A 20,573-nucleotide genomic window follows, 5' to 3' on the forward strand; every position below is an offset into this window, starting at 1 on the left:
ACCAGGTTGGATTTACCGAAAACATTTATTACAACAAAATGTCAAGGCCGGCTTGATGGGTTTGCAGGCTTGATGTAGCGCAGGTGCTCCTGGGACTGGGGACCTGACTGCCAGCAGAGGTGGACAGATGGCTGTCAGAGAAAGTCTACCAAGGGATGGATTTCTGCATCCAAAGAAGGGTGTCTTCCGCCCATCACTAGGGCATCTTCAGGCGGAGGTCTGGCAGGGGCGGGGTTCTTGGCTGTCCTGTGGCTGATAATGATGCTGCTGTTGGTGACGCGGGGCCCGTACCAGCCTTTCCAGAACTGGGTGTCCTGGCCCCCATGTTGAAAGAGGATGTGGCGGACGCCTGGAGGGTAATCTGAGAAGGTATGGGAGACCTGGGGAGGAGGAGAGAAGCAGCCATTGAGACTGGGGAGCAGGAATGTAGTTACTGCAGAACAATTGCCCCTCATTCTTCCACAGCCTGACCCTGGGGAAAGCGAGTGGCCGAGCGGGCAGGTGGGGTCTCACCTCCTTCCACGTGGCATCATTCCACTGCTCGATGGTCACAGGTGGAGGCTCGAAGGAGGCCAAAATGATATAGTCGGCCGAGGCCAACTGTACCCGGATGTGATAGGTGCAGCCACAGTCTGCTCTGGGGGCAAACCTAGGGAGGATAGAGCAGAGGGTGGGCACCCCTGCTTTCGAAGGCTGGCTTTGGGGACAGCTCCCATCTGTAAGTACCCCTCCGTCCATGACTACTAGCAAGCTTTGCACTCGCTGTGTCCGGAGGCATCCATCTACATGTTGCCTCAGTTTTCCATCCAAGAAAAGGGTGTGAGCTTGAAAACCAAAATGGTCTTCGATGAAGATGTCTTTCCAAGTCTGTCACCATATGGTACAGTAGATGGGAACCCATGCAATGGCCTGCTAAGAGCTTGTTCCATTATTCCCAGGGGATTGGCCCCCAGAGTCTTGTGCCAGTGACTATAGGTGCAGAGGGGGAACTTGGGAAAGGACAATAGGGAAGGGTTGAGGTTGGAGCTTAGCAGTGGAGAGTACGACAGCCTGAGACAGGTCTGGGCTCCATCCAGAGCACCAAAGAAATCAATACAAGATGGAATAACTGGGGGGAGGGGTGGGAAGCACTGTGTAAGAAGGCTGTGAGCTGTCACAAAACTCAGGGAGGGCCCGAGTCCTGGGGTCCCAGGGCAGTTAGCTCATCGGAGGCCTCAGTGGCCATTTACAAACACGGTGGAAGTTTTGTACCAACTGTCACAGTGGCTTGGCTGGAGGGAAGACACAGGATGGGGACAAAGGCCACTCACCAGTCTTTAATGACAATGTCGGGCCGGAAGGTGTCCATCAGCTCCTCCCAGTAACCCTCAGCTTTGAGGTCCACCACCTGGGACTTGAGGCACATGCTGGGGACAGAGGACAAGACTTGCATTGCCAGTGTGCTAAACAGGGTCCTTCCTTGCCAGGTAGACGGCTCAAGGGGCTCCCCAACCCCCACTGGACAGACCCTGGCTGAAACTCCTCGGGTCTGTATGAAGGAAATGGGGCGTTAGATCCCATGGGACACTGGAGAGTGGTGTGGAGTCGGCTCCTGCTCCCGGCTTTATGTTCAGTGAGCTCCTGGTTACCTGAAACCCTCTCTCTGACTGCCAGCAACCCGCCACTAAGTTCACTGCTCCTGGACCCCCTCCTTGAACTTCTAGAGGCCCCCACTTATCCTGGCAGTTGGCAGGGTCCCCCCGACTCTCTGCCCCCAGCATGGCCTCCTCCAGCCTCCCAGCCTCTTCCACATCATTGCTTACCCATAAGAAGTGACAAAATATTTCTTGACCCTGGGGTCAGGAAAGTTTGTGCCATGTGCACCGGGGAGGCTCTCCACCTTCCACTCATCCCCGCCATTGTAGTCTAACCGCCATGATTCCATGTTCTCTGGAGAAAATGAAGCGTAGGTGAGATTCCCTTCAAACTCTGCCAGCAGTTGCAGTCTTGAGGTACACACTTTGAGGCCCATTCTGGTCCTGGCAGACTTCAGGGGGTTATGAATTAATCAGCTTGCTTCTTCTCCTGGAGGGTACTCAGCAGCCATGGATAGCACCCCACCAGTCCAAGAACATCCTCTGTGCCTTGGGTCCCCCGCATCACCTCTGACTTCAGTCTCACCCCTTCCTACTCTGCCCCAAACAACAGGACCGAGAATTCTGAGCTACATCTCACTTCTCATATTGCCACGGGGCCCCCACAACCACATTCAGTCCTCACAGACTATGATCACAAGGGGTCTGTGATGGAGCTGACCTTAGGGCTGATGGGAGCTGTGTGACCCAGCTCCTAGGGGCCAAAGGAACCCACTGTTCCGACACTGTTAGATGCCCTTTTCCTGGACAAGTGCCAAGATGGCACATTGGTGTCCCCTGAGCTAGTAGCTGCAGGAGTCCTGTGTAGGGAGGGACCTTCAGGAATGGGGTCAGATCCGGGGACTCCCCCCACTCTTCAGGCTAAGCATAGCAGACCTTGAAAAGCTCCAGCGACCAGGTGAGCTCTGCCGTTCCACTCGCCCATCCCCCACGAGCTCACAGTGTTTTCATGTATTCTAGGGGGATCCCCAACATAGAAAAGAGTGAAAGAATTCAGGGTGCTGGGAGATTTAAGCAAGGTTAGACATGGGGGCCACATAAAAGGCAAAGAGTGGCTTGGTTAGGTTTCCTGAGCTGAGCTGGCAGCCTGGCTGGGCAGCTTCTGAGTGGAATCGGCCATGTAGGGAGATCGAGTGTCTGAGGCACGGCCTGAGTCTTGGTCATCCTCCAACGATGGCCATTCTAAGCGCTAAGTCAAGCGACATTTCAGGGCCCAAAGTACTCTACAATGTAGACAACCACTCCCCAGTGTTTGTCTGACCTTCCAGAATCATAGCGGACACAGGGAAAATATGCCAGACATTCGATGTGTACAGACAAGGCCTCTTTCTCCTTACAGAGTCCATGTAGCCCTGGCTGTCCTGGAACTCACTTTGTAGATCAGTTTAGCCTTGAATTTACAGAGATCCGCCTGCCTCTGCCTCCCTAGTGCTGGGATTAAAGGTGTTCACCGCCACATCTGGCTCAGGCGTTCACCCAGGGAGTGAAGATGGCTAGGCAGACAAGGGATTCTTGCTGGCAAGCCTGAGTTGAATCCTAAGGATCCGCATGGGTCCCTCTGACTGCCACATGCACTCACCCCCCAGTCATGCGCACAGAATAATTTAATAGATGAAGGGGCTAGGCAGGTTTGAGGCCCAAACAGCAAGGAACAAGAGCACGGTAAGTGCTGGGGACATGGGAACATTGCAGGCAGTGCGGCAGAGCAAGCACAAAGGCCGGGAGGTTCAGGAAAGTAGACAGCAGGCTCTCACGGCAGCCTGGCCTTTACGAACCGCCCCCCGCAGCCCACCTTCCGCACACGGGTTCCGAAGGAGGTTCCTCTGCAGGCTGCACAGGAAATAGAAGATCTTCCAGTCTTCCACGGGCTCTTCCCAGTCCTCGGTGATGAAGCCGTCTTGCATGCTCTTGCGCTTCCATAGCGTCACCACATCGATGAGGTCTCGCCAGAGGCTGCAGACTAGGCGGCAGTTACACAGCAGCTGGCGGGCCGGGACGTGGGTGAACAGCTCCAGCAGAATGTTCTCGGGCAGCTCGTTGATGTTGACCATGGTGGCAACAGGAAGCTCTGCTTCCAGGCCTGGGAGTGGTAGAGGATGACAGAGGCGGTGAGCCCGGAGCAGAAATGCGAAAGGACTGCCTCCTCCCCTCCCAAGGTTCTAGAGCTTGCTAGGCGGGTCTTCCTCTGACCTGAAACCCTTAGAGGAAGCACTTATAGGGTGGGGGTGGGGCAGGGTCCTTGAGGTCGCACGGACCCTGCTACCGCCTTTGGCAAAGGGTGACGTGAATGCTGTACTGGACTGGGCGGCTTGTGCTCCAGGTATCCAGCAGTCTGCTAGGGCCGGGCGGTGGTGGTGCACGCCTTTAATCCCAGCACTGGGGGGCGGGAGGGTGGGGGGGAAAGGCTGGTGGATCTCTGTGACTGTGAGTTCGAGGCCAGCCTGGTCTACAAGAGCTAGTTCCAAGGATAGGTTCCAAAGCTACAGAGAAACCCTGTCTCGAAAAAAAGAACAACAAAAAAGTCTGTTTGGGCTATTCGGATTCTAGGTCAGCTCAGCCTGGGCTGGTTTTCAAAAACGGCTACGAGAACAAAATTAAGCTTTTAAAAATTCTTTGCAGTGCTAGGGATGGAACCTAAGGCCTCGTGCACGCCACTGAACTGAATCCCCGGCCTTGAGCCCAGCAGTTCTAAGCCAGTTTGGGCAGCAGAACAAGGCTTCATCTCCAAAAAAGAACAAAAAACAAAACACAACAACCACAAAAAGACAAGATTCTTAAACCCTCCCCCCCCACACTGAAAAATAATTGTTTAGGAGCGGGGTCTGGTGGTGGATTTTTGTAATTCCCCCACTTGGGAGGGAATTTTTGTAATTCCAGCACTTGGGAGGTGGTAGAAAGAGGATCCAAGATTTCTTAGTCAGCCTGGGTTACAGGAAACTGTCCGTAACCCCTCACCCCAAACCGCTTTGTTTTAGATCCAGTTGGCCCCTTGACCCGGAAAGAGTCTTCCAGGGTCACTCCACAGTTCCCTAAGTTTTCCGTGTCTAGTCCTGACGTCACTGCAGTAAAACTTCGTTTTAAGGCCCAGGTGCTGATATGTTGCCTTAGGCGTTACGTGATTGGCAGGCCAGAATGGGGGAGTGTCTGTAAGCTCTAGGTCATTCCCGCCCCCTCACCTGCCCCTGGGCGGGGGTGGGCTGAATCGGGCTCTAAGCTGTCACTCAAAAGAGCACAGCTGCCTAAGCCTGGGGAAAACGCTTTTCCACCTATTTCCCGGGGAAACCAAAACTCCCAGGAAGCTGGTGGTTTTGTGAGGGCTCCTTTCCCAGAACACGGGAGGGCGCGTGCACACTGGCTCCTGCCCTGGGGGAGTGATTACCACGGAGGGGAGGAAAGGACCACAGGGATCTGGGCCCTATTTAAATGCTTAGCTAGAGAGGCAGCTTCCAGGGGCGGGGCGGGGGGGGGGGGCGGAGATGGCTCAGCCTTTAGATCACTGGCTGCTCTTTCAGAGGAGCCGGGTTCAATTCCCAACAACCACTTGACAGTTCACAACTGCCTGAAACTCAAGTTCCGGGAGATCTAACACCAATGCACATAAAATTAAAGAAAAAAAGGTGATTGAGAGAAGCAGGGTACAGACTGATACAGTCTTCCAAATGCTTACCATTTTTAAAAAAAGTGTCAAAATTATAAATAAATAAATCAGTGGTGGCACACCCTCATGATCCCAGATAACTCAGAGGGAATTTTGAAATTTTCAGCCCAGCCCCAATTTATACCCTGTCTCAAAATAAAAAGTAAAAGTAAACAGGGCAGGGAATGTGACTCATTTGGAGGATGCTTGCCTGGCAGGAACAAGTACTTCGCAGGGAGAGACAGGAAGAGGGAGCTGCCGGGTGGTAGCTTGCTTATCTAACACTTGGGAGGCCCAAGTTCCTCAGAAGCAACCGACAAAAACCCAGGTAAAACTATGTGGATTAAAAGACTTTGCCAAACTCCTGATCGCTGCCTAGTCCCTGGCGCCAGAGTGGGGACCTCCCACTGCCGTGGCCCTGGTGGCAATTCCGCCCCAATGACACCTTCACCCGCAACAAGCCACCTTGCAAAGGAGATGGCAGTGCCCCTGATGTGCCTGGGTGGAAAAATCCACGCCGGGCTCCGGCCGGCTCACTCGCGGACGTCCCTGCTTGGCGCCTGAAGCCCTCTGCACCAAGGAGAAGCCGGTGTCGCCACCGTTCCGGACACTCGAGTACGGACCGCAGGCCCAGCGTCCCGGCGCCGGACTCGAGGACACCGGTCGCGTCTGGCCCGAGCCTCCCCGAGAGCGCGTGACCTCCGTCTCCGCTCCCCCCCACCCCCTTCTGCCCTCCCCGATCCCCGTTGCCCCACCCGGCCGCGACCTGGGCACCGGGCGGCCGCAGCTCTGCTGGGCCTTGGGCCTGCACCTTGGCGACGAGTTCCTCGGTCGCCCCGCCCCGCCCCGTCCCGCCCCTCCCCGGCCCCCACTCGCGTCACGCACCGAGCAGCGGCTCTCCGCGTCGGTGCGAAGACGAGCTCGGGGTCCTAGGGGCCCTCGCCACGCTGCTGCTTTCCGGGCTTCGGTCTCCCCCTCCAGGCGACAGGCGGCTCAACAGCCTGCTCCCACTTGGCTCCGGCTTCCTTCTCCTGCGAAGGAAGCGCTACCTAGACTCTAATCCCAACCACCAGCCACCATTTATCCGCTCCCGCGCTCACCCACCCGGAGGGCCGTTTTTCGATTTCCGGCTTTTTCTTTTTGTTTATTTGTTTTGCTTATTGGTGTTTTGAAACAAGGCCTTTCTACCTGGCCCTGGCTGTCCAGGAAGTCACTCTGTAGATCAGGCTGGCTTTGAACTCACAGAGATCCTGGTGGGATCTCTGATGTCCAGGTTCTTTCTGGATTTTGAGTGATCCTGAGGACAAAAACGTTATCTGGTCCTAGTCAAAATTAATTAACTCAAACGTTTATCAAGTGCCTATTTGAGGTGATCGTCAGGGCTTGTGAACCAAGAGTGCAGCTCAAGGGGACGTCACTAATTCTGGTCAAGGCAGGTGACTGGTCCATCCCAGCTCACCCCCATCTATTTTATTGTTGAGTGAGATAATTAACTTGGACGAGTATTGCGCACCTACTGTGTGCTGTGCTCAATCTAAAGCAGTAAGGCTCTGGGCAGGGGGACAACAGTAAGTGGGTCCTGGCACAGCCTGCTTGGGCTGCACAGAGAAATCCACCAGGATTAAGGGCTACCATGACCCCATCCCAAAATGGTCAGCCCCTCTCTGTAGCATGGGTAGCAGCGACACCCCTCCCTCTTTAGGGACAGGCAGGACTGTCCGTGAACCCACCCTTCCCTCCAAAGCCACAGGGCACAGGAGGCTGGGAAACGTTTTATTTGGCTGTGTGGTAGGAGGGATGGAGTGGACCTGGGGTCAGGGGACAGTGTGGGAATGGAAGATCCAACAGTTGGGTCTTGGACATCTCCAAGCCATAGAGAACTTGGCCAGGTCCTTCTGCTCTGTTTCCCCATTCCAGCCCCCAGAATCTGGGTCTATCCCCCCCCACATCCTGATTGGGATTCCTCTGGGTCCTCTTGGGGGCCCAGACTCATTGGTGCCCACCTGGCTTTCTGGGATTTGCTGGCGACAAGGACAGTCTGACCATACCTGCCTATCTGGTACCAGTCCTGACTTCCAAGCCAAAGCAAGGAGGACACCCAGGACAAAAGCCACAGTTGACAGCCAGGCTGAAGTCTGGCCAGCAGAGCAAACTTCCACCCCAGACTGTCCCCCAGTGTCTGCATCATTAAAGGCAGTCCCCAAACCTGTCCCTGCTCTAAGGACCCTGAGGGAATAAAAGGTCGAAGGTACAGACAGATCTGGGCAAGCATCTGAGCTTGGGGATCTCTCTGTTGTAACTATGGAAACTCTTTTATCCACCTAACTTCAGGTACTGCACCCCTTAGAGGGGCCACCTTGCTGGAGAGCCGGGCTCTGGAGAGAGGAGTGTGGCCCAGACCCTAGAAGCTTTACAGAGGCAGCTAGGGGACAAAGACAGGTCTGGGAGTGCCTGGCTTCTACCCTCCCCCTTCCCAAGCCTGGCCCTTTCTGACAGCTGTTTACCAATTAGGGTTCAGAGGATTGGGGCTCAGGGGCCATCAGGGCAGCGGAGGCCCGATGATGATGCTGCTGTTGGTGACTCTTGGGCCGTACCAGCCGGCCCAGTAATGAGTGTCCACGCCTCCGTGCTGAAACCAGATGTAGCGGACGCCGGGAGGATAGTTGGAGAATGTGTGTGAAACCTGGGGTGCAGACAGAAGGAGGGGAGCAGTCAGGGACTTCTATGTAAGACCCATCTAAAAGAACAAAACCGGGGACGGAAGCGATGACTCTGAGTTTAACAGCATTGGCTGCTCTTTCAGAGAACCAGGAAATGATTCCCAGAATCTACAGGGCAGCTCACAACCATCTATAACTCCAGTTCCAGGAGATCTGTCACCCTTTCTGGCCTCCTAGGCACATAGGCAAAATACATGTACACATAACATGAGGATAAATATTAAAAAAGGAACAACATAAGAAAAAAACAGAGCTGGGGATGTAGATTCATCAAAAGTGCTTATGTAACATGCATGAAGCCTGGGATTCTGTTCCCAGCACCGTGATGGTACAACCTCTAATTCCAGCACCCAGGAGGCAAAGGCCAGAGGACCAGAAAGTCATCTGTGGTTACGTATTGCCTTAGAGGCCCTCCTGGGATATTTAAGACCCTGTCAGAAAAGGATAAAACAGTTGAAGCTGTAGCTCAGTGAAGTGCTCAGTGAAGAATAAAATGCATAAAGACCCATGCTCAATCCTCAGTATTAAACCAGGTGGTGGCAAAAATCTGTGATCTTAGCACTTGGAGGGCAGAGGCAGGAGGAGCCCGAGCTCAAGGCTGTCTTCTGCTATGTAGTAGTTTGAGACCAGCATGGGCTATATGAGATCCTGTATCAAATAAATCAAAACACAAGTAAAAATAAAATTAGAATCACGTTTCTCAGCTTAGAAAGGGCTGGATTTTACTCAAGGTTCAACTGTTGTGTACATAAGGGCTTGGCTCACCTGCACTTTTGTTGATAAATCTTTACTGGAACAGGACCCACTTGCTGTCTAAAGCTGCTTTCTCACAGCAGCAGCAGAGCTGAATGTTAGTCCTTATGTTTGGATATCTGTGTGTGCATGTTTGTGCATGTGAGTGCAGTATCCACAGAGGCCAGAAGAGGGCGCTATTACAGGTAGTCGTGAGACACCTGGTATGGTGTTGGCAACCAAACAAAATCTTTTGAGACAGGGTTTCTCTGTCTCAAACATCTCTGGCTGTCCTGGAACTTGCTCTTCCTAGGCCAGGTTGACCTTGAACTCACAGAGATCCACCTGCCTCTGCCTCCCAAGTGCTGGGATTGAAGGCATGTGCCCCGCCCCCTGCCTCAGACTCTTAAGTACTAGTATCACAGGCTTACATCACCTCACCAGGATTTGTATCTGGCCTCAGTGGTAGAGTGCTTGCCTAGCATGTGTGAGGTCTTAGGCTCTATATCTAACTCTATATCTAATCCCACCAAATAAAGAAAAGGAAGACCACATGTAAGACCATGGCGGTCTTCTCAATGGATGGTGGACAGGTCCAGACAGGCCCACCATACGCTAAAATCCAGCTAAACTCAAGATATAATTGTTAAACCCATTGCCCATTATAAAAACTATTCTCAGGAGAGTGCTGGTGAGGGCAGATGCTCCTGGGTTTCCTGTGGGTCGCATTCCCACTGTAAAGTAGAATTTAAGTTGGAGGCAGGGGTGGGGGCGTTGGAGAGATGGCTCTGTGACTAAGAGCACTGGCTACCATCAGGAGGGCTCAATTCCCAGCACCCACACAATACAACACCTTGACTCACAATCTCCTCTAACTCTAGTTCCATGGGATCTGGCACCCTCTTTTGGCCTTCTCGGTACTGCATGCATGTGGCCCACAAACAGGCAAAATACCCATACACAGAAAATACAAATAAATAAATCACAAAAGTTGGGGTCTCTTGTAGGGATGCTAGATATTACTACAGCAGTCACACATTCTGGATGTTGTCTTCCTCTTTTAGGCAGCACATGTTGCTCTCTCTAGATGTTGCAATATATGGCCTCCTAATCCCCCTGCATCCACTCAAGTGTTGGGATTCAGGCATGAGCCACCATACTTGGCCCTGAACATTTCATTTTATTTTTCTGTGATACTGGGGTTGATCCAGCACATGCTAGGCGGGCGCTCCACCCTGAGTGTTATCCTCAGCCCTCCTTTCTCACTGTTTCCCATTTTGGAACAAGGCCTCACTAAGTTGCCAGACTAGCCTTTACTCATGGCTGCCTCAGTTTCTCAGCACTGAGCATTTCTGGTGGCATAGCCTTCATCTATCTATCTATCTATCTATCTATCTATCTATCTATCTATCTATCTATCCAGCATTATATTCGTATTTATTTACTTATTTTGGTTTTTTTTCCAAATATTTATTTATTTATTATGCATACAATATTCTGTCTGTATGCCTGAAGGCCAGAAGAGGGCGCCAGACCTCTTTACAGATGGTTGTGAGCCACCATGTGGTTGCTGGGAATTGAACTCAGGACCTTTGGAAGAGCAGGCAATGCTCTTAACCACTGAGCCATCTCTCCAGCCCCTATTTTGTTTTTTTTTTGAGACAGAGTTTCTCAGTGTAACCTTAGCTGTCCTGGAACTCCCTCTGTAGACTAGGCTGGCCTTGAACTCACTGAGATCTGCTTGCCTCTGCCTCCCGAGGGCTGGGATTAAAGGCATGTGCCACCACCACCTGGCGTCTTTATTTATTTTTATCGCATATATTTTAAGTTTCACTTTATCTTATATGATCAATGTTTGCCATCATGTATGTATAGGAACTATTTACGTGTCTGTCACCTGCAGAGGACTGAAGAGGGGACTGATCTCCTGCAACTGGAGTTACAGATGGTCTGAGCCTCTATGTGGATGCTGGGATTTGAACCTGGCTCTTCTGCAAGAGCAACTGTGATGGGACCTGCCAAGGGCATGTCTTCAGGCCCGGTTATTTATTTAGAACTGGGGATGGGCCAGGGCCTCGTGTATGTTGGGCAACCAGTCTGCCACTGAGACATCCTTTGAGGAAATATTTTTTTGAATTGGGGCTTTCCTGGTCTCCCATCCCTGATGGCTAAGCCGGAAGCTTCCTCCTATTTCTCTGCGGAAGCAAGGGAGGCTGAGGTTTAGAGGAGCAGAAACCCAGGTGAGAGACGGCAGAGTTTGGGTCTGTGTCCTGGTCCCTGTGGGGTCCCTGCCCACATACCTCCCTCCACTTGGCGTCGCTCTTCTGCTGGATCGTCACCGGGTCTGGCTGGAAGGTCCCCAGTGGTGCGTGCGCCGACGACAGGAGCTGAACGCACAGTTGGTACTTGGACCCGCAGTCTGGCCTGGCTGCGAACCTGCCGGTAGAAGAGGGAAGGGCCCCTGAGGACCTGGGAGATGAGGGGCAGGGCAGGGGTGGGGCGCCTGGACGGCAGGCCCCCCCCAGACCCTCGCCCCATCACTCACCAGTCTTTGACCTCGATGTCCGGTCGGGTGGTGTCCATCAGCTCCTCCCAATACCCTTCAGCCTTGAGGTCCACCACCTGGGACTTGAGGCAGGTGCTGGGTCAGGGAGGAGGAGGGGCTGGAGTTCAGCATGGGACCCCATGTTAGAGCTTGGGCTCCCCCCACCCGAAGGCCCTAGATCTTACTAATAGGAAGTCACGAAGTATTTCTTGACCTGGTCATTGGGGAATTCCTTCCGCTGGTCTTTGGAGAGATCTTCCACCTTCCATTCGTCTCCTCCGTTCACGTCCAGGCTCCAGAACTCAAATCCCTCTGTGGGGAGAGCAGAATCTACCATGCAGGAGACCCCTCAGGGCACCTTCTCCAAGTACTGCTTCCTCTCAGAGGTGGGAGTCCCAGCTGCCCTCCAGCCCTGTGCTTTGGCATGGTAGGTGGCACATTAGTGACTCCTGTGTGTTCTGGGCGTAGGGAAGGAGAATCCTGGGTGATCAGACCCAGCGGTGACGGAGAGCGCTCTGGCAGACAGACTTGCCTCTTACTCACTCCAGCAGACATGGGCTATGTGGCCATGGGCCCATTACTTTCCTTCTCTTGTTAGCTAGAATCAAGCACAGAGGCACACACCTGCCATCCCAGTAGGCTGAGGCAGGAGGATATCTGTGAGTTCAAGGCCAGTCTAAGCTACGTACTGAGTACCAGGCCAGACGGGGCTACATGGCAAGATAGCAAGACCCGGTCTCAAAAAAGCAAACATAAGGCTGGCAAAATGCCTCATCGGGTAGAAGCGCTTGCCACCAAGCCCGATGACGTGAAATGGACACCTTCCAATCCCACGTGGTGGAAGGAGAAAACCGACTCTCCCAAGGTGTCCTGACTTTCACGCGTGCAGCCGCAGCATGCACAGCTGTCCCCACCCCACACACCTAACACACACGTAAATAAATGTCCAAAGAGAAGGCTCTGGGTGCCCTAATCCCTGAGGCTTTGGGCCTCAGGCTGTCTCTATCGCATAGGTTTTGTGTTTTTTTTGTTTGTTTGTTTTGACACAGGATTTTTTTTTCTGTAGCTTTGGAGCCTGTCCGTCCTGGAACTCACTCTCTAGACCAGGCTGGCCTCGAACTCACGGAGATCTGTCTGCCTCTGCCTCTGCCTCCCAAATGCTGTGATTAAAGGTGTGCACCACCACTGCCTGGCTCTGACCTGTTCTTGGAACCACAGTGCAAAAGAGACTTCATCCCTAGGCAAGATTCCTTCTGGGACAGTCCCCACAGGCCTAACCTGGGGTCTGTAAGTGAGGACAACAGACTGTGGCTTTCACTTTTGTCTTTGGGACAGCCCGGTCCAATCGGCCACCATTTCTTTTCCTAGGAAAGGTCTTAGGAGAGGCTACCCTCAAATTTATGACCCTTCTTCTGCTTGTCTCCCCAGTGCTGGGATTATAGTATTAGCACCATTACAAACAGCAATAATCACTTTGTTTGGAGAGAGTCTCAGGTAACCCAGACTGGCTTCTAAAGGATGATCTTGAACTCCCTACCGTGGGTGTCAGCATACCCAGCTGAGAAATAATCTATAACAAACAGTGCCCTTGGCCTCAGTCTACCCACCTGAAAAGCGTGTACATTAATAGTTCCTACTTCTAAGAATTATTGTGAGAGGAATAAAGGCCATAATGTATGGTCAAAGGGCTCACAACCAGTGTTCAGGACATGTCCGCTGGTCTCCTTACAGAGCATGTGTCCTGTCAAGGCAGACAACTCTCTGCACCCACCTTCCGCACACGGGTTGTGAAGGAGGTTCCTTCGGAGGCTTCGCAGGAAGTAGAAGATCTTCCAGTCAGCCACGGGCTGGTCCCAGTCCTCGGTGATGAAGCCCTCTCGAAGGCACTTGCGCTTCCAGAGGGTCACCAGGTCAATGAGGTCTCGCCAGAGGCTGCAGACGGGTCGGCAGCGCAGCAGTAGCTGGCGGGCCGGGACGTGGGTGAACAGCTCCAGGAGAATGTTCTCCGGCAGCTCGTTGATATTGCCTACAGCCATGGCAGCGGCTCCTGGCCTGCCCCTGTGGGTGTTAGAGAGCTACGCTAGACACCCAGCCTGGCACCGGGCATTTCCAGCGCCCAGGGATAGAGAGAGTCCTAACTCAGCTGGCACCGGCTCTCTCCAGTCACTGGCTGCGCTGGCGACCTTCAGTTTCCTCTGTAGCAAACAGGGCGGGAATGGTACTCCCCTCTAGGAGCAGGGGAAGCTCCAGGTGCATGGGCTAGGGGATCTCTCAGGAAATGGTGAGCTCTGATCTCCTCCAACCCGACCCTTAAGGACAGCTCTGTGGCAGCCCAAGGAGCTACCCAAGGTCACACAAACAGGAGAGGAGGGGGAAGCAGCTCCGGACCTTACTGAAGGCAGAGCCAGCCATTTTCAATAGGCCGGCAGTCTTTTAAGAAGAGGAAAACAATGGGAGGCCTTGTGAGCTCCGGTCTGCCACTCCTCATCCTCTCCCATCCCCCCAGGGGAAAAGGCGAGAGATGATGAGCGGGGTTATCACTGTCTCAGGACCCGTCACGGAGTACAAAAGGCTCAGTGACGTTCTCAAGATCTCAGAGAACCTGACCCGCTTACCTGAAACTGGGGAAAGGTGGGCGGGTGGACAGGAGCCTTCCTATCTCCCTCTCGCACCCCGGTGGTTGGGCTCTAGCGGAAGCTGCCCTCCCCCGCCCAGGGCCCCGGTAGTCTCTCATTTCTTATGCGTGGCCCTAAAATGCGCTACCGGCTCAAGATGAGATATAGACCTCTGAGCACCGATGACGTCCCCAGCCCAGGTCCTCGAGGTCTCACAGTGCAGTGGGGGGTAAGCCCCGAGGCCAGAGCCTTAAGGGCGCTGGGCCTCCAGGATCGCAGAACGGCACCCGCCCTCGCCACCGCTAGGTCCCTGCCCACTGCGTCTCAGTCCTCGCGCTGCGTGCTCCACCTCCCGAGGTCACCTGCGATCAGGAGAGCTGTGCAATCCCGCCAGGCCGTGAGGCTGTACTGCCCGGGCCTGCGTGGCCGGGGGTTACAGACCTGCCTACTACTCGCCAATCCTCCCCCGGACGGGGCGCTCAGTGCCCCCCTCCTTTGGTCACCAGCGCCTGGTTGTGTTGCGTGACAGGTCCTGGCCATAGAACAGATCCCAGAATACGGCCCCTCCCACCGCTTAGCAGACCCCGCCCCAACCCCGCCCCACAACATCGGTCCCTCTGCCTCCCGGTTCTCCCAGTCACTCGCGTTTAGCCGCGCTGCGCCTACCCCCGGTTCTTGGGGCTGAGCCATCCGCGCCAATGGTGGCCCGGGGTGCGATCCGTCCACTGTTGGGCAGACCACGCCTCCTCCCCACCCCATTTCTTTTGTCACCCGCCTTTGATCCGGCTGCTCTACAACGCTGGGTCTTAGAACTGCGCCTTTCTGCCAATGATGACCCCGCCCACTGCCCTCAAGTCCCCGCCCACATTTCCTTCAAGCTCCGCCTCACCGGCGCACTCCGGGAACGTGCCCCCACCGCAACGAAGGAAAATTACCTGGGGGGCGGGAAGTCGCTGATACCCCCAAACTCCATTTGGCCTGGCGCCCGCACTCTCTCCTCCCCAGATGCCAGACCCCTGGTGTCCTTCCGCAGTCACCCTCCAGGCGCACCGGGAGCCCACCCAGTCCGTGGGTGTCCCTCCCCAGTACCCGGCTCCTCCTGGAAGCCGCACCTTGGGCTCCGGGGGCGCGGGACTCCCGGCCCCCAGCGTGGGGTCAGAGGCTGGGCGGGGCGCGCGGGGCCTTTAAGAGGCGCAGTGGCACGGACCAGGCTGACGCGGGCATCTCCAGGACTCGCCACCCGCAGCGCTCGGGTTCCTCTCTGTCGACGGTGCCGCAGCGATGGATGGAGATGGTGATCCAGGTAGCCGTAGCCGGCCCCGCTCGCTCGCGCCAGACCGGGGAGATCGGGAGGACGAGCGCCCCAGCCGGCGCTCAAACTTTCGCGACAGCAAAATCCCGGAGACAGTCTAGGGAGCAGTTTTCTGCTTGGTGTCTTGGTGTGGAGGGAGGAGGACGCCTGGGTCTCCAAAATGGCATCGGAGGACTCTGGCATCCCAGGTTCCAGACTTCCTCGGGTTTGAGAGCCGGGTTCTTGCAAGCTTTAGTTTCCATCAACTTCCTCCATTTGCTAGTTCTGCCTGCCCTCCCTCTCTCATGAGCCTCCGGACTCCCCGCCGGGTCCTGGGCTCACCAGCCTCACTTTTCATCCGTACCAGATTCCTGAGGGACGCCCTCCTTCGGAGGGGCCGCCTTGTGTCGGGTTAGTGGTCTGCTCCATTGGGACCAAGCTAGGGCTGGGTAGTAGGTAGTTGGGCTACTTTTGGCGGATGCTCTGGGTCCTCAAGGATTGTCCAGTCATCTTTTTTGGCACCGAAGACCCCACTCCTTCCCACTTCCAGCTCCCTGCTGGGCCTGTAGGTGGTTGTTTGCTGAGTCAGGCTAGAGAGCTGCCTGCCATGACCCCCACCCCTTCCTCACAAACCACTCTTTAGGAGAGGCGAGGCCCTCTAAGGCGGCCAAGCCACCTTCCATAACTGAAGCCCCTCCCAACTCCCAATTCTCCACCAACATCATCTACAGGGCCCCAGAATAGGCTCCTATTTTTCCCCTAGAGCCCAGGAAGTCCTTGGACTCAGGGGCCCAATCCAGGTGAGTGAGTCAGCGTGGGGTCAGCGTCCAGGGTTAGATAACTTTCCTACAGCAACAATGTGGCGAGTTGTGTGCGAGAGAGCAGAGTGGGGGGGGACTGTAATCGGATCTGGGGCCTCAATGCCAGGCCTAGGGGCCAGGAGAGAGAACTGGGTGAGGTGCATCTTTCCGGGAGCATCAGGTATCCGCTGGGGCCAGGGCAGGGCTGGGGTGGTGGTGGAGAGGTGAGGACATTGGGTCCAGCTCTCCAGAGAGCTGTGGGAAACAGGATGGACAGGCCGTTTCCCTCACTGCTTGATAATGCCCGGTGCCAACAGAGGAGTAAACCCTACATATGAAAAAAGCCCCCCCCCCCAAATCATAGAAATGCAGGGAAAGTGGTGTGTGTGTGTGTGTGTGTGTGTGTGTGTGTGTGTGTGTGTGTATGTGTGTAAGATTCACCATGGCTGATAGAGAACTGTGTGTTCTAAAGAAAGAGGGTAAATTCTGATTCAGCTTTCCAATGCTGGCAGTGTGGGGATTGCTGGCTGCATCGCATCGGAGGTTTGGGGAATAGGCCACCTGTCCCCTCCCTGCCACAGGCCTGCTCCCCAACTGCTCTGGATTTTCAGGGCCCAATCTTCAGGACCTCTGAGAGAAGTGACCTCCATTCCCCGGGGTGACTGGGTCCCCTCCCCACTGGCCCTCTCTCCTTCAGAGATACCAGGCACTCAGTGTCTGCTTACTCAAGGCTTCCATGGCCCAGATGAGGCAGGCTCAGATCCAAGTGATACCTACTGCCCACACCGTCCTGGGTGTACAGTGAGCTGACCTCGAGAGCACAGCCTGAGAGATACTGCTTTCTTCCTGGGGCCTTGCCCCCACCATGGGGTTCTGACTTTAGCAAGAGTGGCTGTCCCTATGCCCTCTGTGGGGGACGGGGTGAGTATCAGTATAAATTTGATTGTCTAGCACAATGCCGACTCCATTTCACAGATGAGGAGGCTGAGGGTGAGGGATGGGAAAGGGGGCACCCATCCCCCATCACCCAGTACCTCTCCCCCTGTTGATTTCCCATCCCCACTCTATGCAACATTGGCTGGCTCGGGACAGCGCAATTGCTAGCCCATTCTCTCCATTCTGAGTCCTTCGGGTCTTCTACCCTAATACTGCCAGTGGGACCTATACCAATTCACTTCACACCTTCAAATCTGAGCATTTTCATCCACAGTATCAAAACCAAGATCAGAATACTAATGCAACAAATTCTTTTTTGCTTGCTTTGTTTTTTTTCCCCCTCCAGACAGGGTTTCTCTGTGTAGTTCTGGCTGTTCTAGAACTCACACTGTTGACCAGGCTGGCCTCGAACTCACAGAGATCCACTTGTCTCTGCTTCAAGTATGCTGGGATTCAAGAATGCTGGAATTAAAGGCATGCGCCACCACTGCTTGGCTCAAAAACATTCTTTTGGTAACACCGCGCGGCTCTTAAAGCTGGCTCCTGTGTTGGACCAAATGGGTTCAAACACAGACTCCAAGTACTTATAAGTTGTGTGTGGTCCTGGACCTTGTCACCTCCCTGTCCCTTCATAAAATAGATGCTTTGAAGATTTAGGAAGTAATTCAGACGCTCCCAGCAGTAACTCATGCTTGCTAAGTGCTGATAAAATACAGTAGCTCCCCACTCCACACGAGGGGCTAGGCACTAGAAGAAAGCAGTGTCTCCTAGGCCATGTTCTTGTGGTAAGTCCACTATACACAGACATCGTGAATGCCTTTGGGTGTGGGCTGGGAGAGAGTGTGCTAAAAGTATATCCAAGAAGGCTCCCCGGAGGAGGCAAGGACCAGAGGTCTGGGAGGGTACTTAGGAGAACTGACCCACAAGTACAAGATCATCAGTAACCCCAGATACCTGCCTGTGAGTGCCTACTAGCCCTGTGGGGGAAAATGCAGCTGAAGCAATTCTTCTGGTTTAGGGGGAGTGTCTTTGGCTCTACCTTCTTGGGGTTCCTTCCTGGGCACAGTTTAGAGCCACAGAACTCTCTCTCTCTCTCTCTCTCTCTCTCTCTCTCTCTCTCTCTCTCTCTGTGTGTGTGTGTGTGTGTGTGTGTGAGAGAGAGAGAGAGAGAGAGAGAGAGAGAGAGAGAGAGAGAGAGAGAGAGAGAATTTAACTACTAGTCCTTCTTAGAACTCTCTATGTAGACCAGGCTGGCCTCACAGAGATATACTTGTCTGTGCCTCCTAAATGCTGGGATTATAGGCCAATGCCAGCAAATCCCCGCTAAGAACTTCTGGCCCCCTGCCGTGGTTGCCTCAGAGTAGGACGTGGAGGGGGACAGTTTGGGAGTCATAGCTTCCCCTTGCTCCCCGGTTCTCAGAGAATGGGAGCCACCCCGAAGAGGTGAGCCCAGAGGAGCAGCCAGAGGAGGCGGGAGCCGAGGCGAGTGCAGAGGAGGAGCAGCCCCGGGAGGAGGAGGAGGAAGAGGCCGAGGCGGTCGAGTACCTGGCCCAGTTGCCGGAGCCGCTGCTGCTGCGCGTGCTGGCCGAGCTGCCAGCCTCGGAGCTGGTGCAGGCCTGCCGCCTGGTGTGCCTGCGCTGGAAGGAGCTGGTGGACGGCGCCCCACTGTGGCTGCTCAAGTGCCAGCAGGAGGGGCTGGTGCCCGAGGGCTGCGCAGATGATGAGCGGGACCACTGGCAACAGTTCTACTTTCTGAGCAAGAGGAGGCGCAACCTGCTGCGTAATCCGTGCGGGGAAGGTGAGGGCCACACACCGGAGTGCTCATTGCCCCCTCTAGAAAACGGCCCTTGGTGCCAGCCCACTTAAAGGTTAAATGAGATGAAACACGGTGTAATGTCCGGCCCAGAGCAATCCTCTGCTCCCTGGAGAGCCTTCCCAGGGTATCCACTCTCAGTGCACTGCGGATGGACAGGCCCAGTGGACTCTGGGTTCGGGGAGGGGGTAGAATGAGGAAGCGCCTACAGTCCCATCGTTCATCCTCTGCCCACTGAGACCTTGAGAAGTACCCACACCCATTCTGCCTCCCACTACCAAGGCAAGAGCCAACCCTGCCACAGCCTCAAATAGGGGCCCTGTGACCAGGGTGGGGCTCTTGTGTCCCCACAGAGGACTTGGAGGGCTGGTGTGACGTGGAGCACGGTGGGGACGGCTGGAGGGTGGAGGAACTGCCCGGAGACAGTGGGGTGGAATTTACCCAAGATGACAGCGTTAAGAAGTATTTCGCCTCCTCCTTCGAGTAAGAAGGGGCAAGGGGGGGGGGAGGAAGGGGGTAGCAGGGGCCTGCGGGATCCTGATGCCTTTTCCCCCAGGTGGTGTCGCAAAGCGCAGGTCATTGATCTGCAGGCCGAGGGCTACTGGGAGGAGCTGCTGGACACCACCCAGCCCGCCATCGTGGTGAAGGACTGGTGAGCGGCTGTGGAGGGGCGTGGTCAGGACTAAAGGGAAGGGAGAATGGTCGTGTGCCACACTTCTGTGTTGCGTCCACGTGACCCACAGGTCCACACGTGACCACAACGTGTAGAAAGCTATTTTCTGCCTTGAGTTTAAAATGTTAGCGAATGTGTGCGCGCTTGCTCTCGCTTAAGGCAAGGCTTACACCCTACCTGTATACACCTGTCCATATACAGTCCCATTTCTGTGCGTGTGACCGTCCTGACAATACGTACCCCCTAGCATGGCTTTGGTTCCAAAGTTGGGTCTGGCTCATTAGTCCCTATCTTTGGCTCTGAGGCTCAGATCCCTCTTCTCTGTGGCCGCAGCTTCCTTATTTGTGAAATGGGAACAATGGGGCGGGGGGGGGGGCACTGGCCAGGCATGGATGCTGGGCTGGCCAGAAGAGATCTCTGGCAGAGTGAGGCTCAGCAGATGAGGCCTGCACCCCGCCACTCCCCTGCAGGTACTCGGGCCGCACGGATGCCGGCAGCCTGTACGAGCTCACCGTGAGGCTGCTGTCGGAGCACGAAGATGTGCTGGCGGAGTTCAACACCGGGCAGGTGGCAGTGCCGGAGGATGGCGGCTGGATGGAGGTGATCCTGCAGAGTCGGGGGCGGGGCCGAGGGGAGGACATCCTGGGTGGAAGCTCCGCCCACAGATCTCTGGCGCCAAGAGGGTGGTCCCGGGCTCGTGGAGCCAGCGCCAAGTTCAGGCAGCCATCAGAGCTAGGGCCGGGGCGCTGCGCCCTCGTGGGATGACAGGAACAGCCGTAGAACTCTGAGACTGACGCAATACCCTTCATCCCCAGATTTCCCACACCTTCACCGACTACGGGCCAGGCGTCCGCTTTGTCCGCTTCGAGCACGGAGGGCAGGACTCGGTCTACTGGAAGGGCTGGTTCGGGGCCCGGGTGACCAACAGTAGCGTGTGGGTGGAACCCTGAGCGACCCCTACCCCCAGCCGCCCTCTAGGGGCAGAAGCCTGGGGTAGAAAGGCCTTAATTTAGTTGGTAGCATCCTCACTTGCCTCGTCCATGCCTTGCACCTGCCTCTCCCCCGCCCCTTCCTCCAGCCTGGTCCCTGCGGGAGAGAAGGATTTGTTGCTTTATTGTGGGATGGCTTCCATTTGCATTTCCACGGCAGTCGCTTCTAGAATGTACGATCCGAGGGG

General features: G+C 55.1%; 2 protein-coding genes across 22 annotated transcripts in view; one reads left to right on the top strand and one right to left on the bottom strand.

Moving 5' to 3' along the window:
• Window positions 1-6: 6 nt before the first annotated feature.
• Fbxo44 (F-box protein 44) lies at window positions 7-15,128 on the bottom strand. Of its 21 annotated transcripts, none has more exons than XM_075946116.1 (9): window positions 14,996-15,128; window positions 13,040-13,326; window positions 11,483-11,580; window positions 11,024-11,159; window positions 3,427-3,714; window positions 1,803-1,929; window positions 1,311-1,406; window positions 514-649; window positions 7-380 (listed from the first exon to the last, which is right to left on the bottom strand). In XM_075946116.1, the coding sequence occupies exons 2-9, from the start codon at window positions 13,302-13,304 to the stop codon at window positions 135-137; spliced, it is 1,392 nt and encodes a 463-aa protein (XP_075802231.1). In that variant the 5' UTR covers window positions 13,305-13,326; window positions 14,996-15,128; the 3' UTR covers window positions 7-134. The 21 variants fall into 21 exon arrangements, with proteins under 21 accessions (XP_075802231.1, XP_075802226.1, XP_075802230.1 ...); XM_075946111.1 differs by lacking the exon at window positions 14,996-15,128 and adding an exon at window positions 14,819-14,918; XM_075946115.1 differs by lacking the exon at window positions 14,996-15,128 and adding an exon at window positions 14,550-14,646.
• The window catches only part of Fbxo2 (F-box protein 2), a 5,612-nt gene continuing 87 nt past the window's right edge, over window positions 15,049-20,573 (top strand). Inside the window, exons 1-6 of the mRNA XM_075946136.1 lie at window positions 15,049-15,186; window positions 18,331-18,708; window positions 19,077-19,206; window positions 19,280-19,375; window positions 19,867-19,996; window positions 20,212-20,573. The exon at window positions 20,212-20,573 is cut by the window's right edge and continues 87 nt beyond it. Of these exons, the coding sequence (XP_075802251.1) occupies window positions 15,165-15,186; window positions 18,331-18,708; window positions 19,077-19,206; window positions 19,280-19,375; window positions 19,867-19,996; window positions 20,212-20,346 (891 nt within the window). The 5' untranslated portion in view covers window positions 15,049-15,164 and the 3' untranslated portion in view covers window positions 20,347-20,573. The remainder of the gene's footprint in view (window positions 15,187-18,330; window positions 18,709-19,076; window positions 19,207-19,279; window positions 19,376-19,866; window positions 19,997-20,211) is intronic.

Source organism: Microtus pennsylvanicus, chromosome 13, assembly GCF_037038515.1.
Source record: "Microtus pennsylvanicus isolate mMicPen1 chromosome 13, mMicPen1.hap1, whole genome shotgun sequence".
Lineage (NCBI taxonomy): Eukaryota > Metazoa > Chordata > Mammalia > Rodentia > Cricetidae > Microtus > Microtus pennsylvanicus.